Source organism: Cetorhinus maximus, chromosome 20, assembly GCF_964194155.1.
Source record: "Cetorhinus maximus chromosome 20, sCetMax3.hap1.1, whole genome shotgun sequence".
NCBI lineage: Eukaryota > Metazoa > Chordata > Chondrichthyes > Lamniformes > Cetorhinidae > Cetorhinus > Cetorhinus maximus.
The window spans coordinates 29,237,436-29,263,014 of record NC_135898.1 but is presented as its reverse complement, the minus strand read 5'-3'; the positions used below and the strand labels follow the sequence as shown (position 1 = coordinate 29,263,014).

The following is a 25,579-nucleotide window of genomic DNA, read 5'->3' as shown; positions in this document are numbered from 1 at the left end:
AGAAATATAAATTGGTTTAAGGTGGGTGGGGGGGCGGGGGGGAAGAGACACATTGAGGGTGTGGTGTCACCCCACCAGCCTCCGCATTCAAAGGATCATCCTCCGCCATTTCCGCCAACTCCAGCATGATGCCACCACCAAACACATCTTCCCTTCACCCCCCTTGACGGCATTCCGTAGGGATCGTTCCCTCCGGGACACCCTGGTCCACTCCTCCATCACCCCCTACTCCTCAACCCTCACTTATGGCACCTCCCCATGCCCACGCAGAAGATGCAACACCTGCCCCTTCACTTCCTCTCTCCTCACCGTCCAAGGGCCCAAACACTCCTTTCAAGTGAAGCAGCATTTCACTTGCATTTCCCCTAACTTAGTCTACTGCATTCGTTGCTCCCAATGCGGTCTCCTCTACATTGGAGAGACCAAACGCAAACTGGGCGACCATTTTGCGGAACACCTGCGGTCTGTCCGCAAGAAAGACCCAAACCTCCCTGTCGCTTGCCATTTTAACACTCCACCCTGTTCTCTTGCCAACATGTCTGTCCTTGGCTTGCTGCATTGTTCCAGTGAAGCCCAACGCAAACTGGAGGAACAGCACCTCATCTTCCGACTAGGCACTTTACAGCCCTCTGGGCTGAATATTGAATTCAACAACTTTAGATCTTAAACTCCCCCTCCCCCCATCCCCACCCCGTTTCTTTTCCCCCCCCACCCGCTTTTTTTTCAATAATTTATATAGATTCTTCTTTCCCCACCTATTTCCATTATTTTTAAATCTAAAACTAAAACCTTTAGTCTTTCCACCCCACCCCCACTAGAGCTGTACTTTGAATATCCTGTTTTCCATTCTTAATTAGCACTTTTCTCAGACAAAGACCACCACCTTCAACACCTCTTTGACCCTTTTGTCTGTGACATCTTTTGATTATTATCTGCTCACACCACACCCTCAATGTGTCTCTTCCCCCCCGCCCCCCACCCACCTTAAACCAATTTATATTTCTCCCTTGTTGAAACTATGCTGCAGTTCTGCCGAAGGGCCATGGAGGCTCGAAACGTTGACTGATTTCTTCTCCGCCGATGCTGCCAGACTTGCTGAGTTTTTCCAGGTAATTCTGTTTTTGTTTCGTTTTGGATTTCCAGCATCCGCAGTAGCTTTTAGCTTTTTGTTTTTAACACTCGGTTATAGATGTTAACTATAAGAAAAAATCCAGTAATATTACTCAAGGCAAACTGCTGTGGCTTCAATAGAGGCATACTACATGACCTTGACCCTCATTCCACTCTGCAGTGGATCCACTTAAGAATAAAATGGCTTGTTGCAGTCCAATACTTTTCTGGCTTGACTGGATGGCTGGTTCAAATGGCATCCTCTCCCAGCCCAGAATGAACAGCTCCCAGCTCAGGTCCAGGTATCTCTAGCTAAGCTCTCCTCAGTAATTTAAAAATATCTTTTCTCCCCTTTCATCTCCGGTTCCATTGTTCTCACACCTCCTTGGAACTCAAATCCTTCCAAATATAAAATCTTTCATGTCTCTATCTTGTCTTTGCTTTCGGGTCAATAAAATGTAACCTTTTTTATTCATTCAAGGGCTGTGGGCTTTGCTGGCTAGGCCAGCATTTATTACCCACACCTAATTGCCCTGGAGAAGGTGGTGGTGAGCTGCCTCCTTGAACCACTGCAGTCCATATGGTTTAGGTACCCTCATAGTGCTTTTAGGGAGGGAGTTTCAGGATCTTGACCTGGTGGCAGTGAAGGAATGGCAATATATTTCCAAGTCACAATTGTGACTGACTTGGCGGGGAACTTCCAGGTGATGGTGTTCCCATGTATCTGCTACTCTTGTCCTTCTAGGTGGTAGTTGTCGTGGGTTTGGAAGGTGCTGTCTAAGGAGCATTGGTGAGTTTCTGCAGTGCATCTTGTAGATGGTACACACTGCTTCTACTGTGCTTCAATGGTGGAGGGAGTGAATGTCTGTGGACGGGGTGCCAATCAAGCGGTGTCAAGCTTCTTGAGTGTTGTTAGAAATGTACTCATCCAGGCAAGTAGAGAGTATTCCATCACACTCCTGACTTGTGCCTTATAGATTGTGGACAGGCTTTGGGGAGTCAGGAGGTGAGTTACTCAGCGCAGGAATCCTAACCTCTGACCTGCTTTTGTAGCCACAGTATTTATATGACTAGTCCACTACTATTTACCTATGGAAATCTTGCAAGATGCAAACATGTTTCTTGTTACCTCTGACTCTCCTTTGATATCACACAAACTCTCAACTTATCTAAAAATGCAAGTGTTAGATCTAACCTATTTACTTGTACCCCAAACCTAACACCTCCATCCTTTTCATGTTTTAAGCCCCCTAGACAATCTGACTCCTATCAATCCCTTGAGTAGTTTAATTAAATCATACGCACACCCACACAGACTTCGTTACAGAATAGTACAATATTCCCCAAAAATATTTTTTTTAAAAACATCCATTCTCACAATACATCAAAAGATTTGAATCAAACTATTATTAACACTCAGATACAGATAGGTCTTGTGGCGCAGTGGGTCTCTGAACCAGAAACTCTGGGTTCAAATCTCACTTCAGGACTTGATAGCCAAGAAAGCTGAGTTCATAGAACCATAGAAGGTTTGTGGCACAGAAAGAAGTCACTCTGCCCATTGTGTCTGTGCCAGCTGCCTAATCCCAGTTTCCAGCATTTGGTCCGTAGCCCTGCAGGTTACGCATTTGAGGTGCATATCCAGACACCTTTTAAATGAATTGAGGGTTTCTGCCTCTACCACCCTTTCAGGCAGTGAGTTCCAGATCCCTACTACCCTCTGGGTGAAAACATTTTCCTCATCTCCCCTCTAATGTTTCTATCAATCAATTTAAATCTATGCCCCCTAGCCACTGACCTCTCTGCTAAGGTAAATAGGCCCTTCCCATTCATTCTATCCAGCCCCCTCACAATTTTGTACATCTTAATCAAATCTCCCCTCAGCCTCCTTGGAACAGCCAAGGCGAACAACTCCAGCCTATCCAATCTTTCCTCATCGCTGCAATTTTCCAGTCCTGGCAACATCCTTGTAAAGTTCCCTCTGTAATGTAATTACATCCTTTCTGTAATGAGGTGACCAGAGCTGCACACAGTACTCAAGTTGTGGCTGAATTAATGATTTATACAGTTCCAGCATAACCTCCCTGCTCTTATATGCTATACCTTGGCTAATAAAGAAAAGGATTCCTATGCATTCTTAACCACCTTATCAACCTGTCCTGCTATCTTCAGGGACCTGTAGACATTCACTCCAAGATCCCTCGCTTCCTCTGTACCTCAGTATCCTCCCATTTATTGTATATTTCTTTGCCTCTTTTAACCCCCCCCAAATGCATCACCTCACACTTCTTTGGGTTGAATTCCATTTCCCATTTTCCTGCCCCCTTGATCAGTCCATTGATATCTTCCTGCAGGCCACAGCTTCCCGCCTCACTATTTATAATGCGGCCAATTTTTGTGTTGCCTGCAAATTTCTTGATCATTCCTCCTACATTTACATCCAAATCATTAATATATATACCACAAAAAGCGGGGAATCTAGTACTGAGCCCTGCGGAACCCCATGGGAAACAACCTTCCAACCGCAAAAATACCCTCAACAATTTCCCCTTTGTTTCCTGCCACTGAGTCAATTTTGTATCCAACTTGAGACCACATTAACCTGACTGAATTTTTTATGGGGGTAACAAGGAAGATTGATGAAGGTAGTGCAGTTGATGTGGTCTCTCTCTGAATTGCTCATTCTCTCTTTCTGAGTCGCTCTCACTCCCTTTCTCTCCATGCTTGAGTCCCTCTCTCTTTCTCTGTGCTGGAGTTGCTTGCTCTCTCTCTCTCTTTGAGTCGCGCTCCCTCTCTCTGAGTTGTTCTCTCTCTGAGTCGCTCTCTCTCTATGTCGCTCTCCCTCAGTCACTCTCTCTCTATCAGTCGCTTGCTCTCTCTGAGTCGCTTGCTCATTCGCTCTCTCTCTCTGAGTCGCTCACTCTCTCTCTCTCTCTCTCTCTCTCTGAGTCGCTCTCTCTCTCTCCCTCTCTGTCACTCTCCCTTCTGTTTGAGTCACTTGCTCTCTCTCTCTGAGTCACTCATTCACTCTGAGTCACTTGCTCTTTCTCTCTCTCTCTCTCTGAGTCGCTCTCTCTCTAAGTCGCTCGCTCTTGCTCACTCTCTGAGTCGCACTCTCTCTCAGTCACTTTATCTCTCTCAGTCACTCTCTCTCAGACGCTCTCTCAGTTGCTTGATCACTCTCTCTCTCAGTCACTCTTTCTGTTTGAGTCACTTCCTCTCTCTCTCTCTCTCTCTCTCTGAGTCCCTCTCTCTCTCTGAGTCACTCATTCTCTCTCTCTGAGTCACTCGTTCTCCCTCACTCTCTGCATCGCACGCTTTCTCTGAGTCACTTGCTCTCTCTAAGTCGATTGTCTCTCTCTCTCTGTCACTGTATTTCTCTCTCTTAGTCACTGTATCTCTCTCAGTCACTCTATATCTCTCTCTCTCGGTCACTCTATCCCTCTCTCTCTCAGTCGCGCTCTCTCTCATTGAGTCGCTCTCTCTGTCTCCCTCTATGAGTCACTCTCTCTCTGTTTGAGTCATTTGATCTGGATCTCTCTCAGTCGCTCGCTTTCTCTCCCTCTCTCTGAGTCATTCTCTCTCTCTGTTTGAGTCACTCGCTCTCTCTGAGTCGCTCACTCTCTCTCTCTCTAAGTCGCTCTCTCTGTCATTCTCTCTCAGTCGCTCGCTCTCTCTGAGTCACTCTCTCTGAGTCACTCCCTCTCTCTCTCTCTCTCTGAGTCATTTGCTCTCTCTCTCAGAGTCACTCCCTCTCTGAGTCGCTCACTCATTTGCTGAGTCGCGCGCTCTCTCTGAGTCGCTCTTTCTCTCTCTCTCTGTTTGAGTCACGTGCTCTCTCTCTTTCTCCCTCTCTCTGAGTCGCTCCCCCTCGAGTCACTCGCTCTCTCTCTGAGTCACTCTCCCTTCTGTTTGAGTCACTTGCTCTCTCTGAGTCCTCACTCACTCTGAGATACTCGCTCTTTCTCTCCCTCTTTCTCTTTCTCTGAGTTGCTCTCTCTCTCTCAGTCGCTCTCTCTCTCTAAGTCGCTCGCTCTCACTGAATCGCACTCTTTTTCAGTCGCTGTATCTCTCTGTCAGACGCTCTATCACTCGCTGAGTCGCTCGCTCATTCTCTCCCCGAGTCGCTCGCTCTCTCTGTCTCCCTCTATGAGTCACTCTCTCTCTGTTTGAGTCATTTGATCTGCATCTCTCTCAGTCGCTCACTTTCTCTCCCTCTCTCTGAGTCATTCTCTCTCTCTGTTTGAGTCACTCGCTCTCTCTGAGTCGCTCACTCTCTCTCTCTCTCTCTCTAAGTTGCTCTCTCTGTCATTCTCTCTCAGTCGCTCGCTCTCTCTGAGTCACTCTCTCTCTGAGTCACTCCCTCTCTCTCTGAGTCACTTGCTCTCTCTCTGAGTCACTCCCTCTCTGAGTCGCTCACTCATTTGCTGAGTCGCACGCTCTCTCTCCCTCTGAGTCGCTCTTTCTCTCTCTCTCTGTTTGAGTCACTTGCTCTCTTTCTTTCTCCATCTCTCTGAGTCGCTCCCCCTCGAGTCACTCGCTCTCTCTCTCTCTAAGTCACTCTCCCTTCTGTTTGAGTCACTTGTTCTCTCTGAGTCCTCACTCTGAGATACTTGCTCTTTCTCTCCCTCTCTCTCTATCTCTTTCAGTTGCTCTCTCTCTCAGTCGCTCTCTCTCTAAGTCGCTCGCTCTCACTGAATTGTACTCTTTCTCAGTCACTGTATCTCTCTGTCTGACGCTCTATCACTCGCTGAGTCGCTCGCTCATTCTCTCCCCGAGTCGCTCTCTCTCTCTGTTTGAGTCACTTGCTCTGCATCTCTCTCTGAGTTGCTTGCTCTCTCTGTCTCTCTCTAAGTTGCTCTTTCTCTCTGTGTTGCTTGCTCTCTCTCTGTTTCTATCTCTCTGAGTTGCTCGCTCTCTCTCTCTGAGTTGCTCTCCCTCTTTCTGAGTCGCTTGCTCTCTCTCTGAATTGCACTCTCTCTGAGTCGCTTGCTCACTTGCTCTCTCTGTCACCCCTTTTACTCTGTTTGAGTTGCTTGCTCTCTCTCTCTCTGCCGCTCTCTCTCTCTGAGCTGCTCTCCCTCTCTGAGTCGCTCGCTCGCTTCTGTTCTCTGAGTCGTTCGTTATCTTTCTCTCTGAATCGTCCACTCTCTCTCTGAGTTGCTCTCTCTCGCTGAGTTGCTCGCTCTCACTCTGAGTCACTCTCTATCTCTCTTTCTCTGAGTCGCTCTCTCTCTTTGTCACTCTCTGTTACTCTCTCTCTCTTTCTCTCTGTCGCTTGCTCTCTCTCTCTGTCACCCCTTTTACTCTGTTTGAGTCACTTGCTCTCTCTCTCTGCCGCTCTCTCTCTGAGTCGCTCACTCTGTCCCTCTTTCTGAGTTGTTTGTTCTCTCTCTCTCTGAATCGCCCACTCTCTCTCTCTGAGTCGCTCTCTCTCGCTGAGTCGCTCGCTCGCACTCTGATTCACTCTCTCTCTGAGTTGCTCTCTTTCTCTCTCTATCTCTGAGTCGCTCTCTCTCTGTCACTCTCTCTCAGTCGCTCTCTCTCTCGTCTCAGTCACTTACTCTCCCTCTCTCATTGAGTCGTTCGTTATCTCTCTCTCCCTCTCTGAGTCGCTCTCTCTCTGAATCATTTTATCTGCATCTCTCTCTGAGTTGCTCGCGCTCTCTCTCTGATTCACTCTCACTCTCTGAGTCACTATCTCTGTCACTCTCAGTCGCTTGCTCTCTCTCTCCCTGTCTCTCCCTGAGTTACTCTCTCTCTCTGTTTGAGTCACTTGCTCTCTTTCTGAGTCACTCACTCTCTGACTTGCTCCCTCTGTATCTCTCTCTGAGTCGCTCCCTCCAAGTCGCTCTCTCTCTCTCTTTCTGAGTCACTCTCCCTTCCGTTTGAGTCACTTGCCCTTTCTCTCTCTCTCTTGAAGTCGCTCTCTTTCTCTCTCTCTCTGTCACTCTCTCTCTCTCTAAGTTGCTCGCCCTCACTCACTTTCTGAATCACACTCTCTCTCTGTCAGTCACTCTTATCTCTCCCTCTCTGAGTTGCTCGCTTGCTCTCTCACCCTCTTAGTTGCTCTCTCTGTGTTTGAGTCACTTGCTCTCTCTCTGAGTTGCTCTCCCTCTCTGAGTCGCTCTCTATCACTCTCTCTCTGAGTCACTCTCTCTCTGTGTTTGAGTCACTTGCTCTCTCTCTCACTCTCTCTGAGTCGTTCTCCCTGAGTCGCCTGCTCTTTATCTGAGTTGCTCTCTCTGAATTGCTCTCTCTCGCTGAGTCGCTCGCTCACTCTCTGTGTCGCTCCCTCTCTCTCAGTCACTCGATCACTCATTCTCTGAGTCATTCACTCTCTCTCTGTCTCTCTCTCTCTCAGTCGCTTGCTCTCTCTCTGTTGCACTCTCACTCTGTTTGAGTTGCTTGCTCTCTCTCTCTCTCCTGCTCCCTCTCTCTGAGTTGCTCTCTCTCTCTCTGAGTCGCTCACTCTGTCCCTTTGAGTCGTTTGTTCTCTCTCTCTTTCTGAGTCACCTGCTCTCTCTTTCTGGAGTCGATCGCTCTCTGAGTTGCTTTTCTCTCCCTCTCTCTGTATGAGTCCCTTGCTCTCTCTCTCCCCCGACTCACTCCCTCTCTCTCTCTCCTTGAGTCGCTCGTTCCGAGTTGCCCACTCTCTCTTTCTTTCTCTCTCTGAGTCACTCTCTCTTTGTCTTTGAGTTGCTCCCTCTCGCTCTGAATCACTTGCTCTCTCTGAGTCGATCGCTCTCTCTCAGTCACGCTCCCTCTCTCATTGAGTAACTTGCTCTCTCTGTCTCCCTCTCTGAGTCGCTCTCTCTCTCTCCATTTGAGTCACTTGATCTGCATCTCTCTGAGTCGATCGGTCTCTCTCTCTCTGAATCACTCTCTCTCTCTTTCCCCTCTATCTCTCTCTGAGTCACTTTCTCTCTTTGTTTGATCACTTGCTCTCTCTCTCTCTAAGTTGCTCGTTCTTGCTCACTCTCTGAGTTGTGCTCTCTCTCTCTGTATCTCTCTCTCTCTGTTGTATCTCTCTCTCTCAGTCACTCTATCTCTCTCTGTTGCTTACTCGATCTCTCCCCCTCTGAGTCACTCTCTCTCTGTTTCAGTCACTTGCTCTGCATCACTCTCTCTCTGAGTTGCTTGTGCTCTCTCTCTTTCTCTCTCTCTGAGTCGCTCTTTCTCTCTCTGAGTTGCTTGCTCTCACTCTGTTTCTCTCTCTGAGTTGCTCACTTACTTGCTCTCTCTCTCCCTCTGAGTCGCTCTCTCTCTCTGAGTCGCTCTCTCTGACTTATTTCCTCTCTCTCTCCCTCTCTCTGAGTCACTCTCACTCTCCCTCAGTCGCTCTCTCTTTCTCAGTCACTTGAGGAGCAGGAGGTTTAGGGGGGAAGTGAGGAAAAACTTTTTTACCCAGAGGGTGGTGACGGTCTGGAATGCGCTGCCTGGGAGGGTGGTGGAGGCGGGTTGCCTCACATCCTTTAAAAAGTACCTGGATAAGCCCTTGGCACATCATAATATTCAAGTCTATGGGCCAAATGCTGGTAAATGGGATTAGGTAGGTAGGTCAGGTGTTTCTCATGTGCTGGTGCAGACTTGATGGGCCGAAGGGCCTCTTCTGCACTGTGTGATTCTGTGATTCTGAGTCGATCGCTCTATCTCTGAGTTGCTTTTTTCTCTCTCTCTGTTTGAGTCACTTGCTCTCTCTCTCTCTCCATGACTCACTCCCTCTCTCTCTCTCTCTCCTTGAGTTGCTCGCTCCGAGTTGCCCGCTCTCTCTCTCTCTGAGTCATGCTCTCTTTGTCTCTGAGTTGCTCTCTCTCGCTCTGAGTCGCTCGCTCACACTCTGAGTCACTCCCTCTCTCTTTTGAGATTTCTGGGCATGAGTGGGTTTTACCAGAAATTTGTACCAAATTTTAGCAGTGCGGTTGCTCCACTGGCTGAACAATTAAAAAAGAACAAGAAGTTTCAATAGACACAGGAGTGTCAGAAGGCATTTGACAGTTTGAAAGCTGTGTTAACTATGACACCAGTTTGGCAGTGCTCAATTATGCCAAGCAGTTTATGTTGGCCATTGACACAAGCGATATAGGCATTGGGGCTGTATTATTACAAGTAGATGACAAGTAGATTACAATTGAGAAACCGATAGGGTATTTTTCATGGAAATTGAATGTACAATAGAGAAGATATTCAGTGATTGAAAAGGAGACTTTGGGTCTGCAGTATTTTGAGATTTACGTAGCAAACAATTTGTCAGAAACAATTGTTTGTACAGACCATAATCCTTTAAAGTTTCTGGACAAATTTTGAAACAAAAGTGCAAAGCTTTTCAGTGACTCTCTCTGAGTCACTCATTTTCTCTCTCTCTCTGAGTCATTCTCTCTCCCTGTCTTTGAGCCACGCTCTCTCTGAGTTTGAGATGCTCTTTCTCTCTGTGTTTGAGTCACTTGCTCTCGCTCTCTCTGAGTTGCTCCTCCTCTCTCTCATTGAGCCGCTCGCTCTCTCTCTCTCAGTCTCTCTTTCTCCCTCTCTAAGTTGCTTTCTCTCTCTGAGTCGTTTGCTCTCGCTCTCATTGAGTCACTCACTCGCTCTCTCTCTGAGTCATGCTCTCTCTCTTTCTGAGTCACTCTCTCTCTCTGTCTCTCTCACTCTGAGTCGCTCTCTCTATCTGTTGGAGTTGCTTTCTCTCTGTTTGAATCACTCTCTCTCTCTCTGAGTCGCATTCTCTCTCTGTCGTTCTCTCTCTCAGTCACTTTCTCCCTCTCTCTTTCTCTCACTTGCCCGATCTCCGGCTCTCGCTCTCTCTGAGTCACTCGCTCTCTCTCTGAGTTGCTCACTCTTTCTTTCTGAGTCGCTCTCTCTCTCTGTTTGAGTTGCTTTCTCTCTCTCTGAGTCACTCGCTCTCTCTGTGAGTTACTCTCTCTCTGTTTGAATCGCTTGCTCTCTTTCTGAGTCGCTCACTTTCTCTGAGCCGCTCTCTCTCTCTAAGTCGCTCACTCTCTGTTTGAGTCACTTTCTCTGTCTCTGCGTCTCTTGCGCTCTCTCGGTCTCCGTGAGTTGCTCTCTCTCTGTTTGAGTCGCTCACTCTCTGAGTAGCTCGAACTCTCTCTGTCGTTCGTTCTCTCCCTGATTTGCTCACTCTCTCTCTGAGTCACTCACCTTCTGTTTGAGTCACTTGCTTTTTCTCTCTGAGTCATTCGTGCTCTCTCTCTAAGTCACTCAAACTCTCTCTCTGGGTCACTCGCTCTCTATCTCTGATTCGCTCTCTCTCTGAGTTGCTCTCACTCTTAGCTTATCTCTCCCTCTGTTGTGCTCTCTCTCTCTGTCGCTTTCTTTCTCTCTTAGTCGCTTGCTCTCTCTCTCCATCTGAGTCACTTGCTCTCTCCCTATCTCTGAGTCGCTCTCTCTGAGCTGCTCTCTCCCTTTGAGTTGCTCTCTCTATCTCTCTGAATCGCTCTCTTTCTCTATCTCTCTGAGTTACTCTCTCTCTGAGTCGCTTGCTCTCTCTCTCCCCCTCTCTTTGAGTCACTCACTCTCACTCTGAGCCACTCTTTCTCTCTCTCTGAGTCGCTTTGTCTCTCTGAGTCACTCTCTCTCTTTCTGAGTCACTCTCTTTCCCTCTCTCTAAGTTGCTCTCTCTCTATCCTTCTGAGTCACACTCTCTCTCTCTCTGAATTACTCAAACTCTTTCTCTGAGTCGCTTTCTGATGGAGTTTATTACTGCAACCATTTAATCTACAGATTATACATGTGGCTGGATGAGAAAACCTGATTGCTGATGCATTGTCAAGAGTTTGAAGCTGAAAGTGAAAATAGGACATTTAAAAACCTGGACACTGGACTGGAACGATTTCTGTTGATACCAAGGATTCTTATATATATTGTTATGTTAATGCTTGCATCTGATAATGTAAGAGTGTCTGCATATAGATAAGTAGATGAGGTAATATAAGATGGGTTAAGAAAATGAAGCTGTCTTTTTAAATAGGACAGTTCATTTTCCAGTAAGGAGGAGAGTGTCATGAAAATATAATAATTTTCATAATATTATTGTAATTTATTGTAAATGTAGTTAATAGGTTAATAGTGGGGTCTGGATTAGTTTCTCTGCGTGTAGCTGTTTGTGTGTGAGTTTTAGTTGAATTACAGACAGCTGGTCTGGGTGCTTTGATGTATCAGAAGGGAAACTAGGTTTGAAATGCTAAATACGTAAACATGGCTGAAGTTTTAGAACGTGAGGTGAGAAGAACATTTGCATTTCTAGATAAACCAGAGAGCAAGTGATACTCTATGTTTGAATCACTTGTTCCCTCTCTCTCTGAGTTGCTCCCTCTCTCTCTCTGAGTTGCTCCCCTCTCTCTCTCTGAGTCGTTTGCTTTCTCTCTGAGTTGCTCTCTCTCTCTTTCTGAGTCGCACTCTCTCTCTCTGTCGCTCGCGCTCTCTCTCTCTGAGTTGCTCACTCTCCCTCTCTTTGACTCACTCGCTGTCGCTTTTGCTGGGTCACTCTTTCTCTGTTTGAGTCGCTCGCTCTCTCTCTCCCTCTTGAGTCATTCGCTCTCTCTCTGAGTCACTCGTTCTCTGAGTCACTCAATCTCTAACTCTGAGTTGCTCTCTCTCTCTGTTTAAGTCACTGTGTTTGAGTTGCTTGCTCTCTTTCTCTGAGTCGCTCGCTTTGTCTCTCCTCTGCGCCACTCTCTCTCTCTGTGTCGCTCTCTCTCTTTCTTTGTTTGAGTCGCTCTCTTTCTGTGTTTGAGTCGCTTGCTCTCTCCCTGAGTTGCTCCCCCCCTCTCTGAGTCGTGCTCTCTCTCTCTGTTTGAGTCGCTCTCTCTCTCTGTTTGAGTCACTTGTTCTCTCTCTCTCTCTGAGTCGCTCTCATTCTCTCTCTGTCGCTTTCTCTCTGTTGCTTTCGCTCTCTCAGTCACTCTCTTTCTCAGTTGCTCGCTCTCTCTCTGAGTCGTTCGCGCTCTCTGAGTCGCTCGCCCTCTCTCTCTCTTTGAGTTGCTCTCTCTGTTTGAGTCGCTTGCTCTCTCTGAGTCGCTCGCTCTCTTTCTCCCTGAGTCACTCGAACTCCCTCTCTGAGTCACTTGAAATCTCTCTCTCTGAGTCGTTCGAATTCTCTCTCTGAGCTGCTCAAACTCTCTCTTTCTCTGAGTCATTCATTCTCTCTCTGAGTTGCTCCCTCTCTCTGTTGCTCGTGCTCTCTGAGTCACTTGCTCGCTCTCTCTCCATGAGTTGCCCTCTCTCTCTGTTGCCCAATCCCTCTCTCTCCCTCTGAGTCGCTCTCTCTCTCTGCCTCTCTCCCTCTGTTTGAGTCACTTGCTCTCTGAGTCACTCCATCTCTGAATCACTCGCTCTCTCTCTGTCTCTCTCTCTCTCTGTGTCGCTCTCTCTGTGTTGCTCTCTCTCTCACTTGCTCTCTCTCTCTCTCCCTGGCTCCCTGGGTTGCGCTTTCGCTCCCAGGCTTCAAACTAATAGCTTCATTTTTCCTATTCTTTCATGAGATGTGGGCATTGCTGGCAAGGCCTGCATTTATTTCCCATCCCTAACTGCTCTTGATGGTGGCATCTTGAAGCTAATGGTCAGTCACCTTCTTGAATCGTTGCAGGCTATTTTGTGTAGCTATACTCTCAGTACACAGTACTGTTAGAAAGAGAGTTCCATGTTTTTGTCCCAGAGGCAGTGAAGTAAAGGTGATATAGTTCCAAGTTAGTAAAATAAAAGCAACACTGGAGATCTGAAATAAAAAAATGCTGGAAAAACTCAACAGGTCTGGCAGCATTTGTGGAGGGAGAAATAGAGTTAATGTCGAAACAATATGATTCCTTTTCGGAACGAAACTCTTCTTCAGGTGAAGCAGTGATTTACTTGTCCTTCTTTCAATTTTGTATACTATGTATACTATGTTTTGTATACTATATCGCTCACCATGCGATCCCCTCTATATTGGGGAGACTAAATGCAGATTGGGTGACTGCTTTGCAAGCATGACCCCAACCTTCTTGTCACTTGCCATTTCAATTCATCATCCTGCTGTTACACTCATGTTTCTGTCCTTGAGTTGCTATAATGTTCCAGTGAAGCCCAGCGCAAGCTGGAGGAACAGCAGCTTATCTTCCAATTAGGCATTTTATATCCTTCTGGACTCAACATTCAGTTCAACAACTTCAGACCATTAACACTGTACTCCATTTTTATTTTTTCCCCTAGTGCCAATCTGAATCTGGTACTCATGTTCTATTTTCAGACACCGCTGACCTTTATTCTGCTATTAACACTTACTCTGGACCAATGCTTTGTTCCTGCTATCATTACCACTCTCTTTGCCTTGTGTTCTATAACATCTTTGTCATTTAATCTCTCCTGCTCTCACCCTATCCCTTCCCTTTTAGTCCACCTGCCCCTCCCTATGTTTGCAACAGTTTAAAACCCATCACATTCCTACCTCTCTCTCCAGTTCTGAAGTAGAGTCATATTGGACTTGAAACGTTAACTCTGTTTCTCTCTCTACAGATGCTGCCAGACCTGCTGAGTTTTTTCAGCACTTTCTGTTTTTGGTTCCAAGTCAGGATGATGTGTGACTGGGAGAGGAACTTGCATGTGGTGTTGTTCCCATGCATCTGCTGCCCTTATTAGCACTATGGCTTCCTTTTTGGTACAAAAATGGCATCCCTGGTGTGTTCGCAGGTTTCCTGTGCGTCACATATCGAGCACTGTTTTGGTGAGGGAAATAGCATGAGCATTGGCAATGTGAGTCAGAAGTATACAGAGGAAGCAGATCATGGGGTCAGTTGTGTAAAACTGATGCTAGTGCTGCTATTTTCCACCTCAGCATCGATATAATAGTCTCTTCAACATGCAAAGCTGAACATATGTTCATCAGCAGAATAGACTCCAGCCAATATCATTTAAAGGGATCATCAAATATTTTCAGCTAATAAATCTCAATCACTCTGTTTGAGATTATTGAAATCCTTGCTGGTTTGAAGAGTTTCCACAGACAATGCTGGAACCAAGTAGCAGCCGTCCATTACTGACAGCACACCACACAGCCAAATGCAAAGGTGAGCTTACTAAAGAACCACATCCTCATAACAGGAATGGCCATCTTAGAACCATAGAAAAGTTACAGCACAGAAGGAGGCCATTCGGCCCATCTTGTCCATGCCAGCCCGTGGACACCCAGGTGCCCTTTCTAATCCCACTTTCCTGCACCCGGTTAGAAGGCATCACAACGATCCACACAACAAAAGAAAAAGAGGAAAAAAATGACATGGAGACGAGCACAACATTCATCCACGCCACAAGAAATGGGATGGAACAACAACCATCCATCACCACAACTGCCAAATCGACAGAGAGCGGTTCAATAGCAAGGAATGGAAAAAGAGGATGAAAAGATACCCAGATGCCAGAACAACCTCCAAATCAAGAGTTTACCTACAACAACAGAGCGTACCAAGCCTCCGACAGTAGGTTATAAAGCCTCCAGACTGCCTGAACCCATGAATTCAGAGACTTGAAGTGGGGAGATGGGGTAGTAATAACGATGTAAATGCATGGGGTAAACAAAAATAACTTGAAATACATTGGATAAAGACTTGGGGGGAGGTTTGGAATAAAGGGTCTGACACATATAGGGTTAACGTGGGACTGAGTGCAGTACCACCCACACTGTGTTATAGGAGAACACATGACCCACATACCTAGGGGTCAGTCTAATGTTGAATAGAGCCATGTGCACAAGCAAGCATGGAGACAGCACCCAGCTTGAACCCTTTACTGTATATCTGTACATAGTTCTTGTAGTTAATAAATACATACGGTTAACCTACTTAAGACTACAAAGACTTAATTAAAACCCAGTGAATAGTGTCCAACACACTACAACAAGTGAGTCACTGGAGAGGACAGTGGGCGCAAACCCAGAGACAATCACAAGTGTGGCCACAGTGAATTACTGGATAAACAACAGAGAGAGTACCCAGCTACAGTCAGTACAGGAGTATTGGTTATTGAGAGCTGCTACTTTTCTCCATGCGACTTAACACTCTATGAGGAGACGGTGAGAACTAAGGGAACGAGGCAAGCTGAGGGAAGAAACAATTCAGCTCGGAGTGCTGGTATGCAATGAAAACCAGCAATCTCACCTGTAATGCTAAGTCGAGGTTTTCTCTGTATTTATACAGCCAGTGTGCCAGGTAATCAATAGGGTCGATCGGTCGATGCTCTGCCACCTCTGCCAACCCTTCAGTCAGGCAGTCACCCAAAACAACCCTCAGATAGTTTGAATCCATCTCCTGCTGAGAGACTGTCAGGTAATGATATCAAAGACTGCAAAAACATTACCCTACCTAAAGAATGTTCGGGTCAATTCAGCAAAATTGTCCATATCAAACAGCAAGGTTATCAACACAGACACATGGAGACAGGAACAAACACTACACACAGAACACATACACCGTATTGATCACCAGTCACATGTACTATTCCCTCACATCCCCAGATATGGAACAGTCAACACACACAATGATAGCTCTCTCATTGTATTGATAATTCCCTCTGCATTAATCGCTTTCACTCTCTGTATAGATCACTCTATCTCGATTGATCAATTTCTCTCTCTGAATAAATAACTCACTATCTCCGTATTGATCACTCTCTCTCCGTATTGATCACTCTCTCTATCTGTATTGATCGCTCTCTCTCCATATTGATCATTCTCTCTCCGTATTGGTCACTCTCTTTGTATTAATCACTCTCTGTATTGATCTCTCTCTGTATTGATCTCTCTCTCTCCGTATTAATCACTCTCTCTCCGTATTGATCATTCTCTCTTTATGTATATATATTGATCTCTCTCTCCCTCTCTGTATTGACCTCGCTCTCTGCATTGATCACTCTCTCCATATTGATCACTCTCCATATTGATCACTCTCTCTCCATATTGATCACTCTCTCTTTATATATATTGATCTCTCTCTCTCTCTGTACTGATATCTCTTTCTCTGTATTGATCACTCTCTCTCCATATTGATCATTCTCTCAGTATTGGTCACTCTCTTTGTATTAATCACTCTCTGTATTGATCTCTCTCTGTATTGATCTCTCTCTCTCCGTATTAATCACTCTCTCTCCGTATTGATCATTCTCTCTTTATATATATTGATCTCTCTCTCTCTCTGTATTGACCTCGCTCTCTCTGCATTGATCACTCTCTCTCCATACTGATCACTCTCTCTTTATATATATTGATCTCTCTCTCTCTGTATTGATCACTCTCTCTCCGTATTGATCACTCTTTCTCCATATTGATCACTCTCTCTTTATATATATATTGACACCTCTCTCTCTGTATTGATCTCTGTCTCTGTGTTGATCACTCTCTCCGTATTGATCACTCTCTCTCCGTATTGATCAGTCTCTCTTGATATATATATTGATCTCTCTCTCTCTCTCTGTATTGATCTCTCTCTGTATTCATCTCACTCTCTCTGTATTGATCTCTCTCTCTCTGTATTGAGCATTCTCTCTCTATATTGATCTCTATCTCTCACTGCATTGATCACTCACTCTCTCTGTATTGACCACACTCTCTTTCTCTGTATTGACCACACTCTCTCTCTTCTGTATTCATCTCACTCTCTCTGTATTGATCACTCTCTCTCTCTCTCTGTATTGATCACTCTCTCTGTATTGGTCTCTCTCTCCCTCACTGTATTGATCTTTCTCTCTCCCCATATTGATCTCTCTCTGTCTCTGTATTGATCACTCTGTCTCTCTCTGTATTCATCTCCCAATCCCTCTCTGTATTGATAACTCTCTCTCTGTAATGATCTCTCTCTCTCTGTTGACCTCTATCCGAATTGATCACTCTGTGTTGATCTCTCTCTCTCTAAATTGATCCTTCTCTTTCTCTGTATTGATCTCTCTTTCTCCTTATTGATCTCTCTCTATCTCTATATGGATCTCTTTCTCTCCCTGTATTAATCACTCTCTTTATGTATTGATCACTACTCTGTATGGATCTCTCTCTCTCTCTGTGTGGATCTGTCTCTCTCTGTCTTGATATCTCTCACTGTCTTGATCTCTCTCTCTCTGTATGGATCTGTCTCTCTCTGTATTGATATCTCTCACTGTATTGATCTCTCTTTCTCGTTATTGATCTCTCTCTCTCTCTATATAGATCTCTATCTCTCACTACATTGATCACTCACTCTCTCTGTATTGACCACGCTCTCTCTCTGTATTGATTCCCCCTTTCTCTCTCTGTATTGATCACTCTCTCTCTGCACTAATCCCTCTCTCTCTGTATTGATCACTCTCTCTCTGTACTGATCACTCTCTCTGTATTGATCTGTCTCTCTCTCAGCATTGAACTCCCTCTCTCTGTATTGATCTCTCTGTATTGATCACTTTCTCTCTGTATAGTGATCACTCTCTCTCTGCATTGATCACTCTCTCTGTTTTGATCTTTCTCTCTTTTTATTGATCCTTCTGTCTCTCTGTATTGATCCTTCTCCCTCTCTGTTGAACTCTCTCTCTCTGGGTTAATCACTTGCTCTCTCTGGACTGATCACTCTTGCTCTCTGGATTGATCACTCTCGCTCTCTGGATTGTTCACGCTTGCTCTCTGGATTGTTCACTCTCCCTCTGTATTGATCTCTCTCTCTCTGTATTGATCTCTCGCTCTCTATGATCTCTTTCTCGCTGTGTTGATCTCTCTCTCTGTATTGATCATTCTCTCTCTCTATGTTGATCTCTCTCTGTATTGATCTCTCTCACTGTGAATTCATCTCTCTGTGTTGATCCCTCTCTCTCTGTATTGATCACTCTCTCTCTGTATTGATCACTCTTTCTGTATTGATCATTCTCTCTCAGTATTGATCAATCTCTTTCTCTGTTGATCTCTCTTTATTGATCTCTCTCCCTCTGTATCGATCTCTCTCTCTATCATTTGATCAGTCTCTCTCTCTTCTGATCAGTCTCGCTCTCTCTCTTTTGATCTCACTCTCTCTCCGTTTCGATCCCTCACTTTATCCTTATCGATCCCTCGTTCTCTGTGTTGATTACTCTCTTTCTGTACTGATGTCGCTCTCTCTGTATTGATTACACTCTCCCTCTGTATTGAACCCTCTCTCTGTATTGGTCACTCTCTTTCACACAGAGATAGATCTCTGGATTGATCTCTCTCGCTCTCTGGATCGATCTCTCTCCTTCTCGCTGTATTGATCTCTCTCTCTCTGTATTGATCACTCTCTCTGTATTGATCTCTCTCTCTCTCTATATATATATATATATATATAGATCTCTCTCCCTATGTATTAATCACTCTGTATTGATCTCAGTCTCTTTCCTTTATCCTTCTTTCTCTCTCTGTTGAACTCTCTCTCTCTCTGAATTGATCACTCTCGCTCTCTGGAATGATCCCTCTCTCTCTTTTGAGCAGTCTCTCTCTCTCTTTTGATCACGCTCTCTCTCTCTCTTTTGATCTCACTCCCTCTCTGTATCGATCCCTCGCTCTCTCCGTATTGATCACTTGCTCTCTCCGTATCGATCCCTCGCTCTCTTTCTGTATTGGTGTCTCTCTCTCTGTATTGATCATTCTCTCTCGGTACTGCTCACACTCTCTCTCTGCATTGATCACTGTCTCTCTGTATCGATCTCTCTCTCTCTCTATTGATCTATCTCTCTCTCTGTATTGATCTCTCTCTCTCTGCATTGATCACTCTCTCTCTGTCTATGTGTTGATCACTCCCTTTCTGTCTCGATCACTCTCTCAATCTGGACTGATAACTCTCTCTGTACTGATCACTCGCTCTCTCTGTATTGATCACTCTTTCTCTCTCTGTATCGACCTTTCTCTCTCTATTCATCTCTCTCTCAATATTGATCACTCTCTCTCTGTATTGATCACACCCTCTCTGTATTGATCACTCCCTCTGTATTGATCAATCTGTCTCTGTATTGATCACTCGCTCTCTGTATTAATCACTCATTCCCTCTCTCTGTATTGATCACTCTCTCTCTGTATTGATCACTCTCTCTCTGTATTGATCACTCTCTCACTCTGTATTTATCACTCGCTCTCTGTATTCATCTCTCTCTCTCTGTATTCATCTCTCTCTCAATATTGATCACTCTCTCTCTGTATTGATCACACCCTCTCTATATTGATCACTCCCTCTGTATTGATCAATCTGTCTCTGTATTGATCACTCGCTCTCTGTATTAATCACTCATTCCCTCTCTCTGTATTGATCAGTCTCTCTCTGTATTGATCACTCTCTCTCTGTATTGATCACTCTTTCTCTCTCAATTGTTCACACTCTCTCTCTGTATTCATCAATCTCTCTCTGTATTAATCACTCTTTCTCTCTCTGTATTGATCACTCTCTCTGTATTGATCACTCTCTCTCTGTATTGATCTCTCTCTCTCTCTGTATTGGTCACACTCTTTCTCTGTATTGATCACTCTATCTCTGTACTGATCACTCCCTCTGTATTGATCAATCTCTGTCTCTGTATTGATCACTCTCTCTCTGTATTAATCACTCATTCTCTCTCTCTGTGTTGTTCACTCTCTCTCTGTATTGATATCCCTCTCTCTCTCTGTAGTGATCACACTCTCTGAATTGTTCTCACACTCTCCGTATTGGTGACACTCTCTCTTTATTGATCACTCTCTCTGTATTGATCACTCTCTCTCTGTATTGATCTTTCTCTCTCTATTGATCTCTCTCTCTCTGTATTGATCACTGTCTCTCTGTATAGATAACACTTTCTCTCTCTGTATCGATCAATCTTTTTCTCTCTGCGTTGTTCACACTCTCTCTGTATTGATCACTCTCTCTCTGTATTGATCACTCTCTCTCTGTATTGATCACTCTCTCACTCTGTATTTATCACTCGCTCTCTGTATTCATCTCTCTCTCTCTGTATTCATCTCTCTCTCAATATTGATCACTCTCTCTCTGTATTGATCACACCCTCTCTGTATTGATCACTCCTCCTCTCTCTAAATTTTTCTCACACTCACGGATTGATCACTCTCTCTCTGTATTGATCACCCTTTCTCTCTCTGTATTGTTCACACACTCTCTCAGTATTGAGCACTCTCTCTCTCTGCATTGATCACTCTTTCTCTCTCTGTATTGTTCACAATCTTTGTCTGTACTGTTCACTCTCTCTTGTATTGATCACTCTCTCTCTATATTGATCACTCTTTCTCTCTCAGCATTGTTCACACTCTCTGTATTGATCACTGTTTCTTCTCTGTATTGTTCACACTCTCTCTCTGTATTGCGCACTCTCTCTCTGCATTGATCACTCTTCCTCTCTCAGTATTATTCACACTCTTTGTCTGTACTGATCACTCTCTCTGTATTGATCACGCTTCCTCTGTATTGATCACTGTTTCTCTCTCTGCATTGCTCACACTCTCTCACCGTATTGATCACTCTCTCTCTGTATTGATCATTCTTTCTCTCTCTGTATTGATCACTCTTTCTCTGTCTGTATTGTTCACAGTCTCTCTCTCTCTGTATGGATCACTCTCTCTCTCTCTGTATGGATCATTCTCTCTCTGTATTGGTCACTCTTTTTCTCTCTGTATTGTTCACACTGTCTCTCCGTATAGATCACTCTCTCTCTGTATTGATCACTCTCTCTCTGTATTGATCACTCTTTCTCTCTCTGTATTGTTCACACTCTTTGTCTATATTGATCACTGCTCCTCTCTCTGAATTGTTCTCACGCTCTCCATATTGTTCACAATCTCTCTCTGTATTGATCACACTCTCTCTGCATTAATCACTCTTTCTCTCTCTGTATTGTTCACATTCTCTCTCTACTGCATGGATCACTCTCTCTCTCTCTCTATGGATCACTCTCTCTCTGTACTCGTCACTCTTTTTCTCTCTATTGTTCACACTGACCCCCTGTATAGATCAATCTCTCTCTGTATTGATCACTCTTTCTCTGTATTGATCACTCTTTCTCTCTCTGATTTGAACACACACTCTCTATTGATCATTCTCGCTCTGTATTGATCACTCTCTCTCTGCATTGATCGCTCACTCTCTGTATTGATCGCTCTCTCTTTCTCTGTATTGATCGCTCTCTCTCTGTATTGTTCACTCTCTATCTCTGTAGTGATCACTCTGTCTCTGTACTGATCTCCCTCTCTCTATATTAATGTCCCTCTGTCTCTATTGACCTCTTTCTCTCTCTCTGTATTGATCACACTCTCTGTGTTGATCATTCTCTCTCTAAATTGACTCTCTGAATTGATCACTCTCTCTCTGAATTGATCACTCTCTCTCTGTATTGATCACTCTTTCTCTCTCTGATTTGAACACACTCTCTCTATTGATTATTCTCTCTCTATATTGATCACTCTCTCTCTGTATTGATCACTCTCTCTCTGCATTGATCGCTCACTCTCTGTATTGATCGCTCTCTCTCTCTCTCTGTATTGATCTCCCTCTCTCTATATTAATGTCCCTCTGCCTCTATTGACCTCTTTCTCTCTCTCTGTATTGATCACACTCTCTCTCTGTTGATCACTGTCTCTCTCTGTGTTGATCACTGTCTCCATGTATTGACCACTCTCTCTCTGTATTGATATCCCTCTCTCTCTCTGTAGTGATCACACTCTCTGAATTGTTCTCACACTCTCCGTATTGTTCACACTCTCTCTTTATTGATCACTCTCTCTGTATTGAACACTCTCTCTCTGTATTGATCTTTCTCTCTCCATTGATCTCTCTCTCTATTGATCTCTCTCTCTCTGTATTGATCACTGTCTCTCTGTATAGATAACACTTTCTCTCTCTGTATCGATCAATCTTTTTCTCTCTGCGTTGTTCACACTCTCTCTCTGTATTGATCACTCTCTCTGTATTGATCACTCTCTCACTCTGTATATATCACTCGCTCTCTGTATTCATCTCTCTCTCTGTATTCATCTCTCTCTCTATATTGATCACTCTCTCTCTGTATTGATCACTCCTCCTCTCTCTGAATTTTTCTCACACTCTCCGTATTGATCACTCTCTCTCTGTATTGATCACCCTTTCTCTCTCTGTATTGTTCACACAGTCTCTCAGTATAGATCACTCTCTCTCTCTGTATTGTTCACAATCTTTGTCTGTACTGTTCACTCTCTCTTGTATTGATCACTCTCTCTCTGTATTGATCACTCTTTCTCTCTCAGCATTGTTCACACTCCCTGTATTGATCACTCTCTCTCTGTATTGATCACTGTTTCTTTGTATTGTTCACACTCTCTCTCTGTATTGAGCACCCTCTCTCTGCATTGATCAGTCTTCCTCTCTCAGTATTATTCACACTCTTTGTCTGTACTGATCACTTTCTCTCGGTATTGATCACGCTTCCTCTGTATTGATCACTGTTTCTCTATCTGCATTGCTCACACCCTCTCACCGTATTGATCACTCTCTCTCTGTATTGATCATTCTTTCTCTCTCTGTATTGATCACTCTTTCTCTGTCTGTATTGTTCACAGTCTCTCTCTTTCTGTATGGATCACTCTCTCTCTCTCTGTATGGATCATTCTCTCTCTGTATTGGTCAGTCTTTTTCTCTCTCTATTGCTCACACTGTCTCTCCATATAGATCACTCTCTCTCTGTATTGATCACTTTCTCTCTGTATTGATCACCCTTTCTCTCTCTGTATTGTTCACAAATTCTCTCTGTATTGAGCACTCTCTGCATTCATCACTTTTTCTCTCCCTGTATTGTTTACTCTCTCTCTCTCTGTATTGATCACTCTTTCTCTCTCTGTATTGTTCACACTCTTTGTCTATATTGATCACTGCTCCTCTCCCTGAATTGTTCTCACACTCTCCGTATTGTTCACACACTCTCTCTGCATTGATCACTCTCTCTCTGCATTGATCACTCTTTCTCTCTCTGTATTGTTCACACTCCCTCTCTCTGTATTGTTCAAACTCTCTCTCTACTGTATGGATCACTCACTCTCTCTCTCTATGGATCACTCTCTCTCTGTACTCGTCACTCTTTTTCCCTCTATTGTTCACACTGACTCCCTGTATAGATCACTCTCTCTCTGTATTGATCACTCTTTCTCTGTATTGATCACTATTTCTCTCTCTGTATTATTCACACTCTCTCTGTATTGATCACTCTCTCTCTGTACTGACACTGTTTCTCTGTATTGTTCACACTCTCTCTCCCTGTATGGATCACTCTCTCTGTTTCTGTATGGATCACTCTCTCTGTATTGATCATTCTTTCTCTTTCTGTCTTGATCACTCTCTCTGTTTCTGTATGGATCACTCTCTCTGTATTGATCATTCTTTCTCTTTCTGTATTTATCACTCTCTCTCTGTATTTATCACTCTTTCTCTCTCTGTATTGTTCACATTCTCTCTCTACTGTGTGGATCACTCTCTCTCTCTCTCTCTCTATGGATCACTCTCTCTCTGTACTCGTCACTCTTTTTCTCTCTGTATTGTTCACACTGACTCTCTGTATAGATCAATCTCTCTCTGTATTGATCAGTCTTTCTCTCTCTGTATTGTTCACACTCTCTCTCTGTATTGATCACTCTCTCACTCTGTATTTATCATTCCTTCTCTGTATTGATCACTCTCTCTGTATTGATCTTTCTCTCTCTATTTATCTCTCTCTCTCTGTATTGATCACTCTCTCTCTGTATTGATCACTCTCTCTCTCTGTATTGATCACTCTCTCTGTATTGATCACTGCTCCTCTCTCTGAATTGTTCTCACACTCGCCGTATTGTTCACACTCTCTCTCTGTATTGATCACTCTGTCTCTGTATTGATCACCCTTTCTCTCTCTGTATTGTTCACACTGTCTTTCTGTATAGATCACTCTCTCTCTGTGTTGATCACACACTCTCTTTCTGTATTGATCACTCTCTCTCTTGTATTGATCACTCTCTCACTTTCTATTGATCACTCACTCTCTGTATTGATTTTTCTCTCTCTATTGATCTCTCTCTCTATTGATCTCACTCTATCACTGTATTGATCACTCTCTCTCTGTATTGATCACACTTTATCTCTCTGTATTGTTCACATTCTCTCTCTACTGTATGGATCACTCTCTCTCTCTCTATGGATCACTCTCTCTCTGTACTCGTCACTCTTTTTCTCTCTGTATTGTTCATACTGACTCTCTGTATAGATCAATCTCTCTCTGTATTGATCAGTCTTTCTCTCTCTGTATTGTTCACACTCTCTCTCTGTATTGATCACTCTCTCACTCTGTATTTATCTTTCCTTCTCTGTATTGATCACTCTCTCTGTATTGATCTTTCTCTCTCTATTTATCTCTCTTTCAGTATTGATCACTCTCTCTCTGTATTGATCACTTTCTCTCTCTGTATTGATCACTCTCTCTGTATTGATCACTCTCTCTCTATTTATCTCTCTTTCTGTATTGATCACTCCCTCTCTGTATTCATCACTCTCTCTCTCTGTAGTGATCACTCTCTCTCTGTATTGATCACTGCTCCTCTCTCTGAATCGTTCTCACACTCTCCGTATTGTACACACTCTCTCTCTGTATTGATCACTCTGTCTCTGTATTGATCACCCTTTTTCTCTCTGTATTATTCACACTGTCTCTCTGTATATATCACACTCTCTCTGTATTGATCACTCTCTCTCAGTATTGATCACTCTTTCTCTCTCTGTATTGATCACTCTTTCTCTCTCTGTATTGTTCACACTCTCTGTATTGATCACACTCTCTCTTGTATTGATAACTCTTTATATCTCTGTATTGATTACTCTCTCTCTGTATTGATCACTCTCTCACTTTCTATTGATCACTCACTCTCTGTATTGAGCACTCTCTCTCTGTATTGATCTTTCTGTCTCTGTATTGATCACACTTTATCTCTCTGTATTGTTCACACTCTCTCTCTGTAGTGATCACTCTCACTCTGTGTTGATCACTCTCTCACTCTGTATTGATCACTCCCTCTCTGTGTTGATCACTCTCTCTCAGTATTGATCACTCTCTCTCTCTATTGATCTTGCTCTCTATTGATCTCACTCTCTTTATTGATCACTCTCTGTATTGATCACATTTTATCTCTCTGCATTGTTCACACTCTGTAGTGATCACTCTCTCTCTTTAATGATCACTCTTTCTCTCTATATATTTTTCACACTCTCTCTCTGCATTAAGCACTCTCTGTGTACTGATCTCTCTCTCTGTTTATAGATCACTCTCTCTCTATATTGATCACTGTTTCTCTCTTGGCATTGATCATTCTTTCCGTCTCTGTATTGATGACTCTCTCTCTAAATTGATGACTCTCTCTCTGAATTGATCACTCTCTCTGAATTGATCACTCTCTCTCTGTATTGTTCACACTCTCTCTCTGTATTGATCACTCTCTCTCTGTATTGATCACTCCCTCTCTGTATAGATCACTCCCTCTCTGTATTGA

At 44.1% G+C, this 25,579-nt stretch overlaps 1 protein-coding gene across 2 annotated transcripts in view; it reads right to left on the bottom strand.

The window, feature by feature from the left end:
- The window catches only part of LOC144694999 (DPY30 domain-containing protein 1-like), a 63,057-nt gene that overhangs the window by 17,484 nt on the left and 19,994 nt on the right, over positions 1–25,579 (bottom strand). For both annotated transcript variants that reach the window (XM_078565840.1, XM_078565841.1), the window contains exon 2: positions 15,255–15,415. In XM_078565840.1, the coding sequence (XP_078421966.1) occupies positions 15,255–15,415 (161 nt within the window). The remainder of the gene's footprint in view (positions 1–15,254; positions 15,416–25,579) is intronic.